The sequence below is a fragment of the Panulirus ornatus genome, chromosome 59, assembly GCF_036320965.1.
Source record: "Panulirus ornatus isolate Po-2019 chromosome 59, ASM3632096v1, whole genome shotgun sequence".
Taxonomy (NCBI): Eukaryota; Metazoa; Arthropoda; class Malacostraca; order Decapoda; family Palinuridae; genus Panulirus; species Panulirus ornatus.
In genome coordinates, this window is record NC_092282.1 from 15503987 (window position 1) to 15521243 (window position 17257).

Consider the following 17257-nt stretch of genomic DNA (forward strand, 5'->3'; position numbering starts at 1 on the left):
ACTCTCACCACCCTCTTCACCCCAACATTCACTCTTCATTTTTGAAAACTCATACAAATCTTCACCTTAGCCTCCACAAGATAATGATCAGACATCCCTCCAGTTCCACCTCTCAGCACATTAACATCCAAAAGTCTCTCTTTCGCACGCCTGTCAATTAACACGTAATCCAATAACGCTCTCTGGCCATCTCTCCTACTTACATACGTATACTTATGTATATCTCGCTTTTTAAACCAGGTATTCCCAATCACCAGTACTTTTTCAGCACATAAATCTACAAGCTCTTCACCATTTCCATTTACAACACTGAACACCCCATGTATACCAATTATTCCCTCAACTGCCACATTACTCACCTTTGCATGCAAATCACCCATCACTATAACCCGGTCCTGTGCATCAAAACCACTAACACACTCATTCAGCTGCTCCCAAAACATTTGCCTCTCATGATCTTTCTTCTCATGCCCAGGAGCATATGCACCAATAATAACCCATCTCTCTCCATCAACTTTCAGTTTTACCCATATTAATCGAAAGCACAGCTCCCTTTCCACATCGAGGCCCCAAAGAACTTTCCATGGTTTACCCCAGAGACTTCACATGCCCTGGTTCAATCCACTGACAGCACGTCGACCCCAATATACCACATCATTCCAATTCACTCTATTCCTTGCACGCCTTTCACCCTCCTTCATGTTCAGGCCCCAATCATTCAAAATCTTTTTCACTCCATCTTTCCACCTTCAATTTGGCATTCCAATTCTCCTCATTCCCTCCACCTCTGACACATATATCCTCTTGATCAATATTTCCTCACTCATTCTCTCCATGTGACCAAACCATTTCAAAATCCCTCTTCTGCTCTCTCAACCACACATTTTATTACCACACATCTCTCTTACCCTATTATTACTTACTCGATCAAACCACCTCACACCACATATTGTCCTCAAACATCTCATTTCCAGCACATCCACCCTCATGCACACAACTCTATTCATAGCCCACGCCTCGCAACCATGTAACATTGTTGGAACCACTGTTCCTTCAAACATACCCATTTTTGCTTTCCGAGATAACGTTCTCAACTTCCACACATTTTTCAACACTCCCACAACTTTCGCCCCCTCCCCCACCCTATGATTCACTTCCTCTTCCATGGTTCCATCCACTGCCAAATCCACTCCCAGATATCTAAAACACTTCACTTCCTCCAGTTTTTCTCCATTCAAACTTACCTCCCAATTGACTTGTCCCTCAACCCTACTGTACCTAATAACCTTGATCTTATTCACATTCATTCTCAGCTTTCTTCTTTCACACACTTTACCAATCTCAGTCACCAGCTTCTGCAGTTTCTCACATGAATCAGCCACCAGCACTGTATCATCAGTGAACAACAACTGACTCACTTCCCAAGCTCTCTCATCCACAACAGACTGCATAATTGCCCCTCTTTCCAAAACTCTTGCATTCACCTCCCTAACAACCCCATCCATAAACAAATTAAACAACCATGGAGACATCACGCACCCCTGCTGTAAACCAACATTCACTGAGAACCAATCACTTCCTTCTCTTCCTACTCATACACATGCCTTACATCCTCGATAAAAACTTTTCACTGCTTCTAAAAACTTACCTCCCACACCATATATTCTTAATACCTTCCACAGAGCATCTCTATCAACTCCATCATGTGCCTTCTCCAGATCCATAAATGCTACATACAAATCCATTTACTTTTCTAAGTATTTCTCACATACCTTTTTCAAAGCAAACTCCTGATCCACACATCCTCTACCACTTCTGAAACCACACTATTCTTCCCCAATCTGATGCTCTGTACATGCCTTCACCCTCTCAATCAATACCCTTACATATAATTTCCCAGGAATACTCAACAAACTTATACCATACCTCTGGAATTTGAGTACTCACTTTTATCCCATTTGCATTTGTATAATTGGCACTATGCAAGCATTTCGCCAATCCTCAGCACCTCACCATGAGTCATACATACATTAGATAACCTTACCAACTAGTTAACTATACAGTCACCCCTATTTTAATAAATTCCACCGCAATACCATCCAAACCCGCTGCTTTGCCAGCTTTGATCTTCCGCAAAGCTTTTACTACCTCTTCTTTGTTTACCAAATCATTCTCCCTAACCCTTTCACTTTGCACACCATCTCAACCAAAACACCCTACATCTGCCACTCTATCATGAAACACATTCAACAAACCTTCAAAGTATTCACTCCATCTTCTCACATCACCTGGGGATGGGGAGAAAGAATACTTCCTACGTATTCCCTGCCTATCATAAAAGGCAACTGAAAGGTGAGGGAATGGGGGGCTGGAAATCCTCTCTTCCAGTTTTGAATTTTCCACAAGAAGAAACAGAGAAAGGAAAGCAAGTAAGGATTTTCCCTCTTAGGCTCAGTCCTCTGTTCTTAACGCTACCTCGCAGATGTGGGAAGTGGCAAATGTATGAAAAAAAATATCTAGATACAGATATTTTGATCACACTAGTCCATGATGATAGTTATGAAGGTGAATTCGCACTATGGTTCTATTTAATATGTAATTTTTCTACATATGTGGTACATGTTTCATATAGACATTCCATCTCATTAGGTGCCAATAATTGATTTTGTTACTTAAATCCCAATATCAGAACAGAGGTGCTGTCTAGCATCTACCATCATAGACAACACACCGGCCTGACCAACACTAACTGCTAAAGGGAGAGTGGGGGTGCCATATGGTTAATAGGGGTTACATGGCAGGGGTTGGCCTGGGTAGTTAGATTCATCTAGGATGAATTTCTTTATGTTTCGGTCTCCTTAATTCTTTCATAATGATTTGGTTGATAATAAGATGGGCTTTAGAGATACCTTGGGACAAATCAAAGTTCTAAGTATTAGTAGTTATGACATTCAATGATGTTACCATCATCAGCAGAAGGGTATAAAAATAACTGGATTTTTAAGGTCTCCAGGGTGATTGTTTTCATGATAGTATTTAGCAGTCTCAGGGATGACAGTGACAGCATATCCTCCCTCACCCCAAACTACATGTTATACTGATCCATTTTATCCTGAGGACACTTTTCACCCTCCTGAATGTTCAGGCCATACCTCAAAACCTCTTTTACTTTATTCCTCCACCTCCTTAGTCTCCTCCTCCCCCTTCCTCCCTCCACTTCTAACATGCACATCCTCTTAGTCAGTCTTTCTTGACCCATCTTCTCCATGTATCCAAACCAATTTAGCACACCTATGTCAGCTGTCTCAGACAAACTGCATTTACTATCACAACTCGCTCTTACAATTTCATTTCTTACATGTTCAAACCGCTTCACAATGCTTATCATGCTTATTGTTCCCAGGGATTTCATTTCCAATGTGTCCATCCTCTTCTCTTCTCTTTTGCATTCCAAGTACAAGAGTTGTATCTGCACAACAGCATTATATTTTCAAACTGTAGAACCCTAAGACCCCATTCACAAAGAAGTCCTGAGGCTATAACCATAAGACCTCACATCCAGGGGCTCCTGCACCTACAAGGCTGAACTACACCAAGGGCATATTCAAGATTTGGTCAAGGAGGGAGACAAATTACTAACTTGCCAAGATGATCAAAAGCTCAAAACAACAGTAGTATGTATGAACACACTGTATATTGCAAAACTTAACTCTATATCATCTGGACACTGAATCTAAACTCAAAAATTTTCACATTCACATAAAAAGACTGAATACAGCTGTTGTAAAGAATAATCCTGATTATGAGTCCTGTGACCATTCTTTTAATGAAAACAAATTTGATATTTGATAACATAAAGGAGCTGATAGCTATGATTAGGAGAGTTTTGTTTAGTGAAACGTTTGTGTTTTAGGAAGGTAGTGACACGGACAAGGTTGTTTCACTGTGAGGCTACTAGTGTAATGTAAATCAATGAAATAGTTAAGAAGACATGCATATACATCCATTTCCTTTTAGGGGTCTAAAAGGCTTAGAATTAGAATGAAATTGATCAGATCATCATATTAAATATACTGTACAATACAGAGCTACATGTGGTAAAGCTCAAGAGGGAGAGATTGCCCCATCCACCCCTTTTGCACTACATTCAGCAGCAGGGTTAGGATGGACTCCTTTGATGCAAGAAGTGACTCTTTACTCTGAGAGCAACCTCAAGCAAGTGAAGTCTGGCAACACAGTACAACACTACTGGGACTAATATACATTCAAGCATACCCATCTTTACCCTCACAGACAATGACCTTTCCTTCCGCACATTTCTCAATGCACACAGGACCTTAGGATATCCCCTCCCCCTCTTCAACCCTATGACTTATTTTAACCCCTATGGTTGGATCTGCTGTTAAGTCCACTCCAAGGATCCTAAAACACTCCAATTCCTCCAAGTTTTCCTTAATCAACATCACATTCAATCCATCCTGTCTTAGCCCCTCTTGATACACCTCATTAACTTACTTCTGTTTGCATCAATGCTCAGCTTGCTTCTTTCACACATTCTCCCAAACTCAGACACTAAGTTCTGGAGTTTCTCTCTCAAGTCAGCCATCATAGCAGTGCCATCTGCAAACAGCAAATGACTAATCTCCAGGATACACCAGTTCTAGCATACAATAGACCTACCCCTCACTCCAAGATCTTCACATTTACCTCCCTCACCACCTTGTCCATGAACAGATTAAACAGCAATGGTGATGTTACATGCCTTTGATTGAAGCCCACCTTCACTGACAACCATTCATCCTCCTTCACTTCTACTCATACATGTGTCTCATCCTTCTGATTAAAAGTCCTCACTGCACTTAGCAGCTCTCATCCCATATAAATATTTGTAACACCTTCTACAAGGTATCTCCATCAATGATCTGTTATGATACACTTTTCCCAGGTCTATGTTTGCCATACACAAATCCCTCCCATTCTTCAAGTATTTCTCACATTCATTAATTCTTGCCAGTGTGTGGCACTTCATCTTATGCAAAGCTTTCATCGCCTCCTCCTGATTCATTAACAAATCACCATGACTTGGTCTACATAGTAACTCACCTCAGTCAAACCATATCCACCAACCAATCATCTAACCCATTCAGCAATCCTTACCAACATTCAAATGTTTCATATTACCAATCTACAGTAAGAGAAAGTCTATCATATACACTCATCTTTCCCATATATTTATACATATTCAAATTTCTCTGTTCTGTGCACATATGCAAGGTCAAAAGCATCATAAAAGATTTAAAACTAAAGCATATATGCAAATGAACTTACCAGTTGTTGCAATAACATCAAAGCCAACAAAGCCAAAGAAGCATGTGGCTGCCCCTTGCATGATGCCGTTAAATCCATAAGGAGCAAAACCTCCTACACCCCAACCACCAATGGGACTTGTCATATTTTGACATGTCTCATTCAGCTTACTTTCAGGTATTGACCAGTTTTCTGAGTCTCCTACAAATGAAATAATAAATATTAACATCTTGCTGCATGACAAAGAAGCTCTACATAACAGATGATTACATCAAATAATTCATTATCTGCAATGATTTCTTACAATTATGTCTAATGCCAAAAAATTATAAGTTTCATATTCAATGCTCAAAATACTCATACCCTCTATGAAACTTACATTTTCAAAAAAAATTTGTTTGGTACCATTATCCCTTACATGATGTGGTCTTTAACTCTGTATCATTATAAATTTTACAAACTGATTATTATCATGTATCAAATGTTCAATGAACTTATCTGTAAATCAATCCAGTCACAAAGGTTTGCAATTATATTCCAAAATAATGGTCATCCTTGCCCTTTAACCAGAATATGGAGCTGAGGCTGGAGACCTCAATGGTTTGCTAATCTCAATGAGACATTTCCTTTAATTCTGCTTCCATTTACATGGGATGGATTAGGAGTATGTATGCTTTATGTTCAGTCATACACAACTTAACTTATGTCTTGTGCACTACAATAAAAAAGACTTCCACGCTAATATAAGTTCTAAGCTGACAAAGGTTTGCAATTATATTCCAAAATAATGGTCATCCCTGCCCTTTAACCAGAATATGGAGCTGAGGCTGGAGACCTCAATGGTTTGCTAATCTCAATGAGACATTTCCTTTCATTCTGCTTCCATTTACATGGGATGGATTAGGAGTATGTATGCTTTATGTTCAGTCATACACAACTTAACTTATGTCTTGTGCACTACAATAAAAAAGACTTCCCATGCTAATATAAGTTCTAAGCTGACTTTATATGAAGCTTAAATATTCATCTACACTTCTACCCTCACACATAAAATAAGCTAATTGCACCTTTAAAAGAAGCATCTTTAGACCTGATAATTTCTCACACTATATCTATCCATCATTTTCATGATCTACTTCTCCTTTTCAAAATCTGCTGATCATTGTTTGGCAGACAGTGTGAGAGGTGAAATTCAAAAGCAAATGTCATCAAAAGATGTGAAATGAGATGCAACAGGAAGGCGAAATATAACGAGTTGAGTGTAAGTTTGAATGGAGAGAATCTGGAGGAAAAGGAGAGCTTTAGGCACATGGAAATGGACATGAAAGCAGATGGAACCATAGGGAATGAATTGAGTCATAAGGAAGAAGATGGGACAAAGGTCCTACGTGCATAAAGGAATATGTCAAAAGAGAGGTCAGAGTATATTAGGGCAAATATGAGTACATTTGAAGATATAGTAGTCCTAACAGTGTTGTACAAATGCGTGTCTTGTGCCTTGGATGCAAAAGTAATGAATAAGGTGGACATGTCAAGGATGATATGCCTCAGGGCAATAGGTGGTGTGAGGCAGTTGACCAGGGTGTGCCAAAATGGTTTGGACATATGGAGAAGATAAGTGAAGAAAGACTGACTAAGAGGAAGGATGGAGTAAAGAAAGCTTTGGGGTATCAAGGCCTGAACATTCAGGAGCGTTAGAGATGTGTAAGGGATAGAATGAAATGGACTGATGTGGTACATGGGACCATAATGTGGTGTTAATGGATAGAAACAGGGCATTCGAAGCAGTCAAGGATAATTATAAATTAGCCTGTGAGTCTTAATTGTAATCTACAGACTCTGGTTTTGGTTTATCATACATGACAGCTGAAGAGTGGATGATTGCAAAAGAGATCTTTGTTTGTTTGTGATGCACCACACTAAAGCAGAGGAGGCAAAAAAGTATGCAAAAAGTAACTCGAGATCAATGCTTAACATTCATATATCATGGTTTGGATTGTTACTCAATCATGCAAGCCTCTTTCTATTTAACACAGCTTTCAGGGTAGCTCCAATTTTTCTTCCTTGCATGACCCTACTTCAGTTTCCAGCTTACTAGCCACCATCCTTACTAAACCTCAATCCCAGATATGTGAATTCATCAAAAAAATTTGATATTTAACCAATCACACTGATATTACTCTATGACAGTAAATATCCTCCTAAATGCAAACTTAACTTTTATTCACATTCATCTTTAGCATCCTCCTCCTTATTACTTCATCATAGTGATCTATCATTCCATCCAACATTTCATCTGACTTTACTAACATAATAACATATCTGCATCTAATCATATCCTTCATTTCGCTAAACCACTATTTCCCCTCCTTTTTCTCATTTCATGTAAAGTCCTATCAATAATAACACTAAACTGTTGTGACATCAATTTATTCTGTCAGACCACTAACTACCACTTGCTATTCTAGTACAAGTACTATCTATCTATCTCTGATGCCTGTTCACACCTGGAACTCCCTTATGGGGGTGGCTACAACAATAACTAGTGAACTCCACTGCCACTTTTTGGCCTTTAGTGTCTCACCCTTAACAGGCCACTGGCAGAGGGCAACTCTAGCACAGTGTTTGCAGAGGCTGCTACCCAATGGTTTGAGTGACTACTTTCATCTAATGCTCCTGCCTAAATGTTCCTCATAAATCCTTCTATCTATTGCTCTTACTATTTTGCCAAAAGGCAGAGTACGTGCATAACGTTCACCCCAGGAAAATCTAGAGTTAAGAAGAATGAGCAATGCAAGTTACATGCTGTGAAATGTTATGGATGACAAAAAGAGATTGCATGCTTTAGGACAGAATGCCAGTAGTCCACATGTGGGTGAGGCAGAAAGAAAAGACAGCTACCTAGGTCAAATGGGTGCAACTTGACAACCACTGAAGTGCTGGCTCACTATGCAGCTGCCACTAACCCTCCCAATATCCAGGTGGGTAGTACTGATAATATACCTCCCTGTTCACTGACTATTTGCCAACTACTACCTACCATACAAACACTACTTCCAATATATATGCTTCTCAAGGAATTCATAAGTTTTTCAACGATGCCACGTGGTCAGAACGTCCCAGCTTTCCTACCAGCTTTGTCATATGCCTTTGCTAAATCTACAAATGTTGCATCAACTTGCTACCTTTTCTCTAAAACTCTGCACTACCTTCCTAAGAGCAAATCTGTCCTATGTAACCCCTTCCTCGTTCAATTCCACCTTCTTCACCTAAAAAGGGCTCTCTATGCTAAGATTCATTTACTGCAATTCTTAAACTGTTTTTTCTCCTATTACCTTTATAATGGCACCAGTACTGCATTATACAACAGCTAGAGAATGTATGTAAGTGAATTAGGCCTTTTCTTCATCTGTTCTTGGCACAACATTGCATATGTGGGAAACAGCAAACAAGCATGAAAGGAAAAAAGATACTTCTCATTCTATATCACAGAGAATGAAAGGCTAACCAGCATATAAAAGGCTACCCTGCACATTACTTTCATATTATGTAATAATATGTCAACTAACTCTCTCATAGCTTGTTGATCATATTCTTTCTTACTTAAAACACATTATTGAAGCTCTTGTCTACTCTCTTCTCTCTACTTACATATGTACTTATTATCATTTTGAAAATTTGTATTTGTATTTGTACAGCTGGATAAATACCATATGCCTTGATGAACACCACCTGTTTACCTTCTCCCCTGATCTTTTTCTTCTTGCTGAAATCCAACTGACCAAGGCTGCATCATCAGCTCTCCATTAATAACATCTATTATTGTTTCTGCTCCAAGGATAAACTTTGTGCCTACTGTAATACAAAAACACCTATTGCTTGCCTCATGGATCCTGAGTTTCCTAAATTTGATGCCATCTGGTTCAAATCTCTCTAACCTCTATTACCTTGTTTTTGTGCTTCATTCATTTCCCTCACCCAATTCCTCTAATCATATACAACTCTTTGCCTATTTGACTTCTTGCTAAAAAGATTTGCTCTTTTCATCCATGCACAGAGATCCTCTATGCTGGAGATTTCAATGTATGTCACAAGAACTGGTTCAGCTCTAACCAGGATCCTAGTAGATCCTTTCGTTTTTCCCTCTTTAAGAATCTGAAATAATTCATCAAACATCCTACCTAGGTTTCGAACTGTCACAACCATTCCTCCTACATACTTAAACTCTTTTATTCCTCTGAGCCCTCCCACTATTCATACACCATTCTGCACCCTTAGGGTACCCTGACCACAACATTATTTCCATTAATTCTGACTGGGCACATCCATCCTCTGTAAACTCTCAAAACACCAACTTTGGCATTCTGAGAGAATTCAATGGCTATCCCTGGACAGCTTCTTTACTGACTTTCCCTGGGATGGGTACTGCTTCTCTGGTCAGGAAACCTCGTGTTGCAATGAATGCACAGTAGATATTATCTTGGCTGAAACGGTGTCCTACATCCCACCTTCTTCTAAATCTTTTTCTCCTTAATTGTGGTCTGATTGCTCCTGCTCTGATGCCCCCTCCCCCTTTTTGGGGGGTTAGTTGATATAGAGAGAGAATGGGGATGGTGCATATTGGACCATGAAACCCTTCCCTTTCTCTGAACAGTCAGAATGGTCCTTTTGATTTATCAAACACTTCAATGTCCATGAATGCTTACAACAAAACATTCTGAAAGACAAGATGCTGTAGATGGCAAATTTTTTATTTACTAGCTTTCCAGATGTCAAGTAGGTGTAAATGGCCAAGCACCACTGGTAGTGCATACTCTGCTCTGTCTTCACCATTGTTTATCAAATCACAAGTTAACCCTGCCTTTCTGAAGGGTATTACCCTTCGAAAATTTGAAAATCATTTAAAAGAATGCTAGTTTAACCAAAATACTGGTTCATAAATGTGTCTACAGAAGAATCACCATGAAAAAAGTCAAAGTAACCCTTGCTCATACGTTACATCATCCTCATGAATCAAGAAGCTCTCAATCAGGTAATTATCTTTTTCATGCTCTCTATCTAAAATCACTCAAGAATTAATAATCTGTTTGCTCCTATTGCAAAAAACTTAGAATACAAACCTTGAGTTCCTGCAGCAATGATGACATACATGATCACCACCATATTGATCAAAGTAAATATATTGTTCATCAGTGAAGATTCCTTAACTCCTACACACAAAATACCTGAAAATGTATGACGATAATTAATCAAATTATCCTAAGATCAGAGGATGCACTTATGTAACTATATGTATACAACATTACATTCCTTCTAAAGAGCAGAACAGTTCATGCACTATGTCCATGCCTGTACTTATACAGTTCCATACAAACCATGTAGCAGTCAGTTCTATACAGTCTCCTGCTCCCATCTCCCTTTTCCACATTCTTCATTCTTCCACCTCTGCAGTTGAAAACTTACATATCCTCCACATCCTGGCTAAGGTCAGCTTTGAAGACATTTACCCAATTCATTTTTTAACATAATACTTCAAGCTGGTGTTCTGGCTTTGAATATCAACACATCATTCCCATGGTAACCATAGCATTATCTGATTTCAATGTTATCTTCTATTGTTCATAACTGTCCTACCAATAAGGAATAATTCTTGAGTATGAGCTTGAAACCAAGATTTTCCATGCATAAATATCTGTACCTACTACCTACATTCAAGAATAAAACTGTCAGAGTTATTCCTGGTAGTTTTAATTCTTAAACATCAGTCAGAGCAGACTGAATGATCCCTGCACCTCGAGATTGACAAATTTCCTTGCACCAAAAGGCAATATTAGCACATAGCAGTATTCTAGTCTCAAAAGTACAAGTTTTTGAAGACTTCATTATCAGTCAGCCTTCTTTATCTTTGCAAATGGGGAGAAAGCATTCTACTCAGATAATCCCTGATGTAAAAAGTGACAGGAACAGGAAAGGAGGGACGGAAGTGGGTAAGCTGGAAACCCACCCCTCACTTGTATTTCAATTTTTAGAATATGGAAGAGATGAAGGAACCTCCTCAAAGGCTCAGATGAAAAGAAAAATGAAATAGGTGGTAGGTTTTAGGAAAGGTGAAAGGTATGGGGAAGAATGGTTTGGGAATCTCTTAGGGGGTAAGTCAGGGATTATAGTGAGGGTTAGAGCTACAGAAATAGTGCCAATGCAGAAGCATGAGTTGTGGAAATGTGTGAAAGAGCATAAGGAAGTGAGCTACAGACTGATGTGAGCAAAATGAAAGCAGATTAGGAGAGATAGGTGACTATTAGTGCTTAGCAGCTGGCCATGAGAAGAAAGATGAAGAGTCCAGTGTGTTAGGAGCAGTTGAGTGAGTGTGTCAGCAGTTTTGATGAAAGACACTGGGATTTTGTAATGGTAATTTAAATGCAAAAGTAAATAATATGGCAGATGAGGGTATAAATGGAGGAATGGGGTATTTAGTAAAGTGAATGGAAATGTATGGATCATGGTGAAGTGCCTGAGGATTAGCAGAATGCATGCATATTGCCACTGTACAAAGGCAAAGGGGATAAAGGTGAGTGTTCAAATTACAAAGGCATAAGTTTGTTGAGTATCCCTAGGAAATTATATGGGAGGGTATTCACTGAGAGGGTAAAGGCATGTACAGAGCATCAGATTGGGGATGAGCTGTGTGGTTTCAGAAGTGGTAGAGGATGTGTGGATCAGGTGTTTGCTTTGAAGAATGTATGTGAGAAATACTTTGAAAAAACAGATGGATTTGTATGTAGCATTCATGGATCTGGAGAAGGCATGCGATAGGGTTGATAGAGATGCTTTGTGGAAGGTTCTAAGAGTATATGGTGTGGGAGGTTAGTTGCTAAAAGCAGTGAAAAGTTTGTACCAAGGATGTAAAGCATGTGTACGAGTAGGAAGAAAGGAGAGTGATTGGTTCCCAGTGAATGTCGGTTTGTGGCAGTGGTGTGTGATGTCTCCATGGTTGTTAAATTTGTTCATGGATGGGGTGGTTGGGGATGTAAATGCAAGAGTTTTGGAGAGGGGCAAGTATGCAGTCAGTTGGGGATGATAGGGACTGGGAAGTGAGTCAGTTGTTGTTTGCCGATGACACAGCTCTAGTGGATGATTCTGGTGAGAAACTGCAGAAGTTGGTGACTGAGTTTGGAAAAGTGCACTGTGAAAGGAGAGAATTGAGAGTAAATGTGAATAAAAGCAAGGACATTAGGTTCAGTAGGGTTGAGGGACAAGTCAAATGGGATGTAAGTTTGAAGGAAGAAAAACTGATGGAAGTGAAGTGTTTTAGATATTTGGGAGTGAACTTAGCAGTGAATGGAACCATGGAAGTGGAAGTCAGTCACAGAGTGGGGGAGGGGGCGAAGGTTCTGGGAGTGATGAAGAATGTGTGGAAGGAAAGAACATTATCACAGAGAGCAAAAATGGGTATGTATGAAGGGATAGTATTTCCAACAATGTTATAAGGTTGCGAGGCATGGGCTACAGACACGGTTGTACAGAGAAGGGTGGATGTGTTGGAAATAAAATGTTTGAGGACAATATGTGGTGTGAGGTGGTTTTATCAAGTAAGTAGTGAATGGGTAAGAGAGATGTGTGGAAATAAAAAGAGTGGTTGAGAGAGCAGAAGAAGGTGTGTTGAAATGGTCTGGACATATGGAGAGAATGAGTGAGGAAAGATTGACAAAGAGGATATATGTGTCAGAAGTGAAGGGAACAAGGAGAAGAGGGAGACCAAACTGGAGGTGGGAGGATGGAGTGAAAAAGATTTTGAGCAACTGGGGCCTGACCATACAGGAGGGTGAAAGGCGTGCAAGGAATAGAGTGAACTGGAACAATGTGGTATACCACAGTCAACTTGCTATCAATGGACTGAACCAGGGCATGTGAAGTGTCTGGGGTAAACCATGGAAAGGTATGTGGGGCCTGGATGTGGATAGGGAACTGTGGTTTTGGTGCATTACACAAGGCAGCTAAAGACTGAGTGTGAATGAATGTGACCTTTTTTTGTCTGTTTTCCTGGTGCTACCTCGCTAAAGCGGGGGGATAGCAATGCTATTTCCTGTGTGGCGAGGAAGCGACGGAATAGATGAAGGCAAGCAAGTATGAATATGTACATGTGTATATATATGTCTGTGTATGTGTATGTATATGTATGTAATCTTGATATGTATATGTATGTATATGTGCAGGCATGGTCATTTATGTATTTTTATGTGTATATGATATCCCTGGGGATGGGGAGAAAAAATACTTACCATACATTCCCTCAGTGTCAAAAAAAGGTGACTAAAAGGGGAGGGAGCAGGGGGGGCTGGAAATCCTCCCCTCTTGTTTTTATTTTTCCAAAAGAAGGAACAGAGAAGGGGGGCCAAGTGAAGATTTCCCTCAAAGGCTCAGTCCTCTGTTCTTAACACTATCTCGTTAACACGGAAAATGGTGAATAGTATGCAAAAAAGAAAAAAAAAATGTGTATATGAGTGGGTGGGCCATTCTTCATCTGTTACCTGGCACTACCTCACTAATGCAGGAAACAGCAATTAAGTAATATAAATAAGAATGGAAATGGTGGACAGCATGTGGAGTTGTGTGCTGAAAAAGGACTGTTGATTTGGCATAACTGGTTTAAAAGAAAGGACATACATACATATACATGGGTGAGTAGGAAAGATGGTCAGTAGGCATTACTGGATTACAAGCTAATTGATAAGCAAGCAAAAGGAGACTCTTGGATGTAACTGTGCTGGGAGGGGCAGCTGGTGGGATGCCTAGTTATTACCAGGTGAAAGCAAAGGTAAAGATTTGTAATGGCTTTCAGAAAAAAGGAAAAGATATGGGTGAAAAGAGGATGGTGAAAGTAAGTGAGCCTAGAAAAGGGTCTTCGAAGAAGAACCAGGAGAGATGTGAAAGCAAACAAAGACGGGAGTAGGGGACAAATAGGAGGTACTTAAGGAAACAATGCTACATGTACGAGAGAAGTGTGTCACATGCAAAAGGTGGGAGATGAACAGGTGAAAAAATGTAGTGATTGGTGGGATGACAAGAGTAGAATTGACAAAGAGACAAAAGAGAGGTGCATGAGCAGTACTATCTATCACAACATATATCCGAGTTCCATTCTGACTGACTGGTGAGATCTCGAAATGGACATAAGTCGGGCATAAGTCAGCATGGCATGGAAAATTTGTATATCTGAACTGCATCCTTTTATCCTACTCAATTTCTATCATGATTATCTTGTTTTTTATTAACCAGCTTTATCATATGATTCAGTAGTTTCTTTTAGCCTTTTACTTAAGAGTCTTTAGTTCATTTTTCATCATCTTTATTTCTTATGTTATGCAAGTTCTTTTGTGTTTATCTCATTTCTATTTAACCAGTTTTATGAACAGACACTTATTCAAATTTATATAAATCACTCTATGGTTTATCAAAAAAAAAAAATCCTTTGGTTTATTCTTAACTCTTTTGCCAGCTCCTTCGTCAGCACTTGCTGCTTCACCTGTGACTTGAATATTGTGCAAGCTATATCTTCATTTGAATCTACTGAATCACCGTGACTTGCTGTGGAATTCTCAATGTAATCCTCTCCTGCTCACTCCTTCAAAGTCTCAAAAGACTTCTAGCCTTTGCCTGAATTGTTAGGATGCTTAGTGGTACATGTTTTTGAATTTGACCTAACATCCACAGCATCAACAACTTTTCCATTTTGTGGATGGGCCGTTGTCATTGCTTTGTTATGATTGTAGACTTCATACTTGCTGAACCTTTCACTGCTTCACATATTTTTCTTTGTCCTTTAAAACTGTAGAGCCCTTCGAATGGGGCAACTGCAGATCACGTACAATCACATTAACTTTTTCCTCCTTCATACTGGGTGATTACCATCATTTTCAATACCAAACTGAGTGTCCTTCTCGGCTTCTTATCAGATCTATCACCATGTGATGGGTTTTCCCTTGCTCCTCAATCTTCTTTGGGGTTTAATACAAAAATGGTTTAATCCGGCATAAAATCAATTAGATTCACTTGAATAACGTGCACTTACAGAACAGTAGCTGAGAACAAGATCTGAAAAAGATCCTGTGATGTACACAATGCCAGAATATCATCTGAGTCACTATCGAATGCACACAGCTGTTAGCATTGGTGGACATATGACTTAGCTTAATCTTAACATTTACGTAAATGTATTTTCATTTCACTTTTTCACTGTCTTCCGTGTTAGCAAGGCAGTGCAAGGAAACAGATGAAAGAACGGCCCAACCCACCCACATACACATGTACATACATACACGTCCACACACGCAAATATACATACCTATACATCTCAACGTATACATATATATATATATATATACAAACACAGACATATACATATATACGCATGTACATAATTCATACTGTCTGCCTTTATTCATTCCCATCGCCAACCCGCCATACATGAAATAACAACCCCCTCCCCCCCACGTGCACAAGGCAGCGCTAGGAAAATACAACAAAGGCCACATTCGTTCACTCTCAGTCTCTAGCTGTCATGTATAATGCACCAAAACCACAGCTCCCTTTCCACATCCAGGCCTCACAAAACTTTCCATGGTTTACCCCAGACGCTTCACATACCCTGGTTCGATCCATTGACAGCACGTCGACCCCGGTATACCACATTCATTCCAATTCACTCTATTCCTTGCACGCCTTTCACCCTCTTGCATGTTTAGAACCCAATCATTCAAAATCTTTTTCACTCCATCCTTCCACCTCCTATTTGGTCTCCCACTTCTCCTCGTTCCCTCCACCTATGACACATACATCCTCTTTGTCAATCTTTCCTCACTCATTCTCTCCATGTGACCAAACCATTTCAAAACACCCTCTTCTGCTCTCTCAACTACACTCTTTTTATTACCAGACATCTCTCTTACCCTTACATTACTTACTCGATCAAACCACCTCACACCACACATTGTCCTCAAACATCTCATTTCCAGCACATCCACCCTCCTACGCACAACTCTATCTATAGCCCACACCTCGCAACCATATAACATTGTTGGAACCACTATTCCTTCAAACATACCCATTTTTGCTTTCCAAGATAACGTTCTCGACTTCCACACATTCTTCAAGGCTCCCAGAACTTTCGTTCCCTCCCCCACCGTATGATTCACTTCCGCTTCCATGGTTCCATCTGCTGCCAGATCCACTCCCAGATATCTAAAACACTTCACTTCCTCCAGTTTTTCTCCATTCAAACTTACCTCCCAATTGACTTGTCCCTCAACCCTACTGTACCTAATAACCTTGCTCTTATTCACATTTACTCTTAACTTTCTTCTTTCACACACTTTACCAAACTCAGTCACCAGCTTCTGCAGTTTCTCACCCGAATCAGCCATCAGCGCTGTATCATCAGCGAACAACAACTGACTCACTTCCCAAGCTCTCTCATCCCCAACAGACTCAATACTTGCCCCAATTTCCAAAACTCTTGCATTCACCTCCCTAACAACCCCATCCATAAACAAATTAAACAACCATGGAGACATCACACACCCCTGCCGCAAACCAACATTCACTGAGAACCAATCACTTTCCTCTCTTCCTACACGTACACATGCCTTACATCCTTGATAGAAAATTTTCACTGCTTCTAACAACTTGCCTCCCACACCATATATTCGTAATACCTTCCACAAGGCATCTCTATCAACTCTATCATATGCCTTCTCCAGATCCATAAATGCTACATACAAATCCATTTGCTTTTCTAAGTATTTCTCACATACATTCTTCAAAGCAAACACCTGATCCACACATCCTCTTCCACTTCTGAAACTACACTGCTCTTCCCCAATCTGATGCTCTGTACATGCCTTCACCCTCTCAATCAATACCCTCCCATCTAATTTACCAGGAATACTCAACA

General features: G+C 39.8%; 1 protein-coding gene across 5 annotated transcripts in view; it reads right to left on the minus strand.

Annotated features, from left to right (window-relative positions):
* Positions 1 to 17257, minus strand: part of LOC139767130 (uncharacterized) — a 273906-nt gene that overhangs the window by 148453 nt on the left and 108196 nt on the right. For all 5 annotated transcript variants that reach the window (XM_071696149.1, XM_071696144.1, XM_071696145.1 and 2 more), the window contains 2 exons: positions 10428 to 10532; positions 5329 to 5508 (listed from right to left, as the gene is read on the minus strand). In XM_071696149.1, coding sequence (XP_071552250.1) covers positions 5329 to 5508; positions 10428 to 10532 — 285 coding nt within the window. The remainder of the gene's footprint in view (positions 1 to 5328; positions 5509 to 10427; positions 10533 to 17257) is intronic.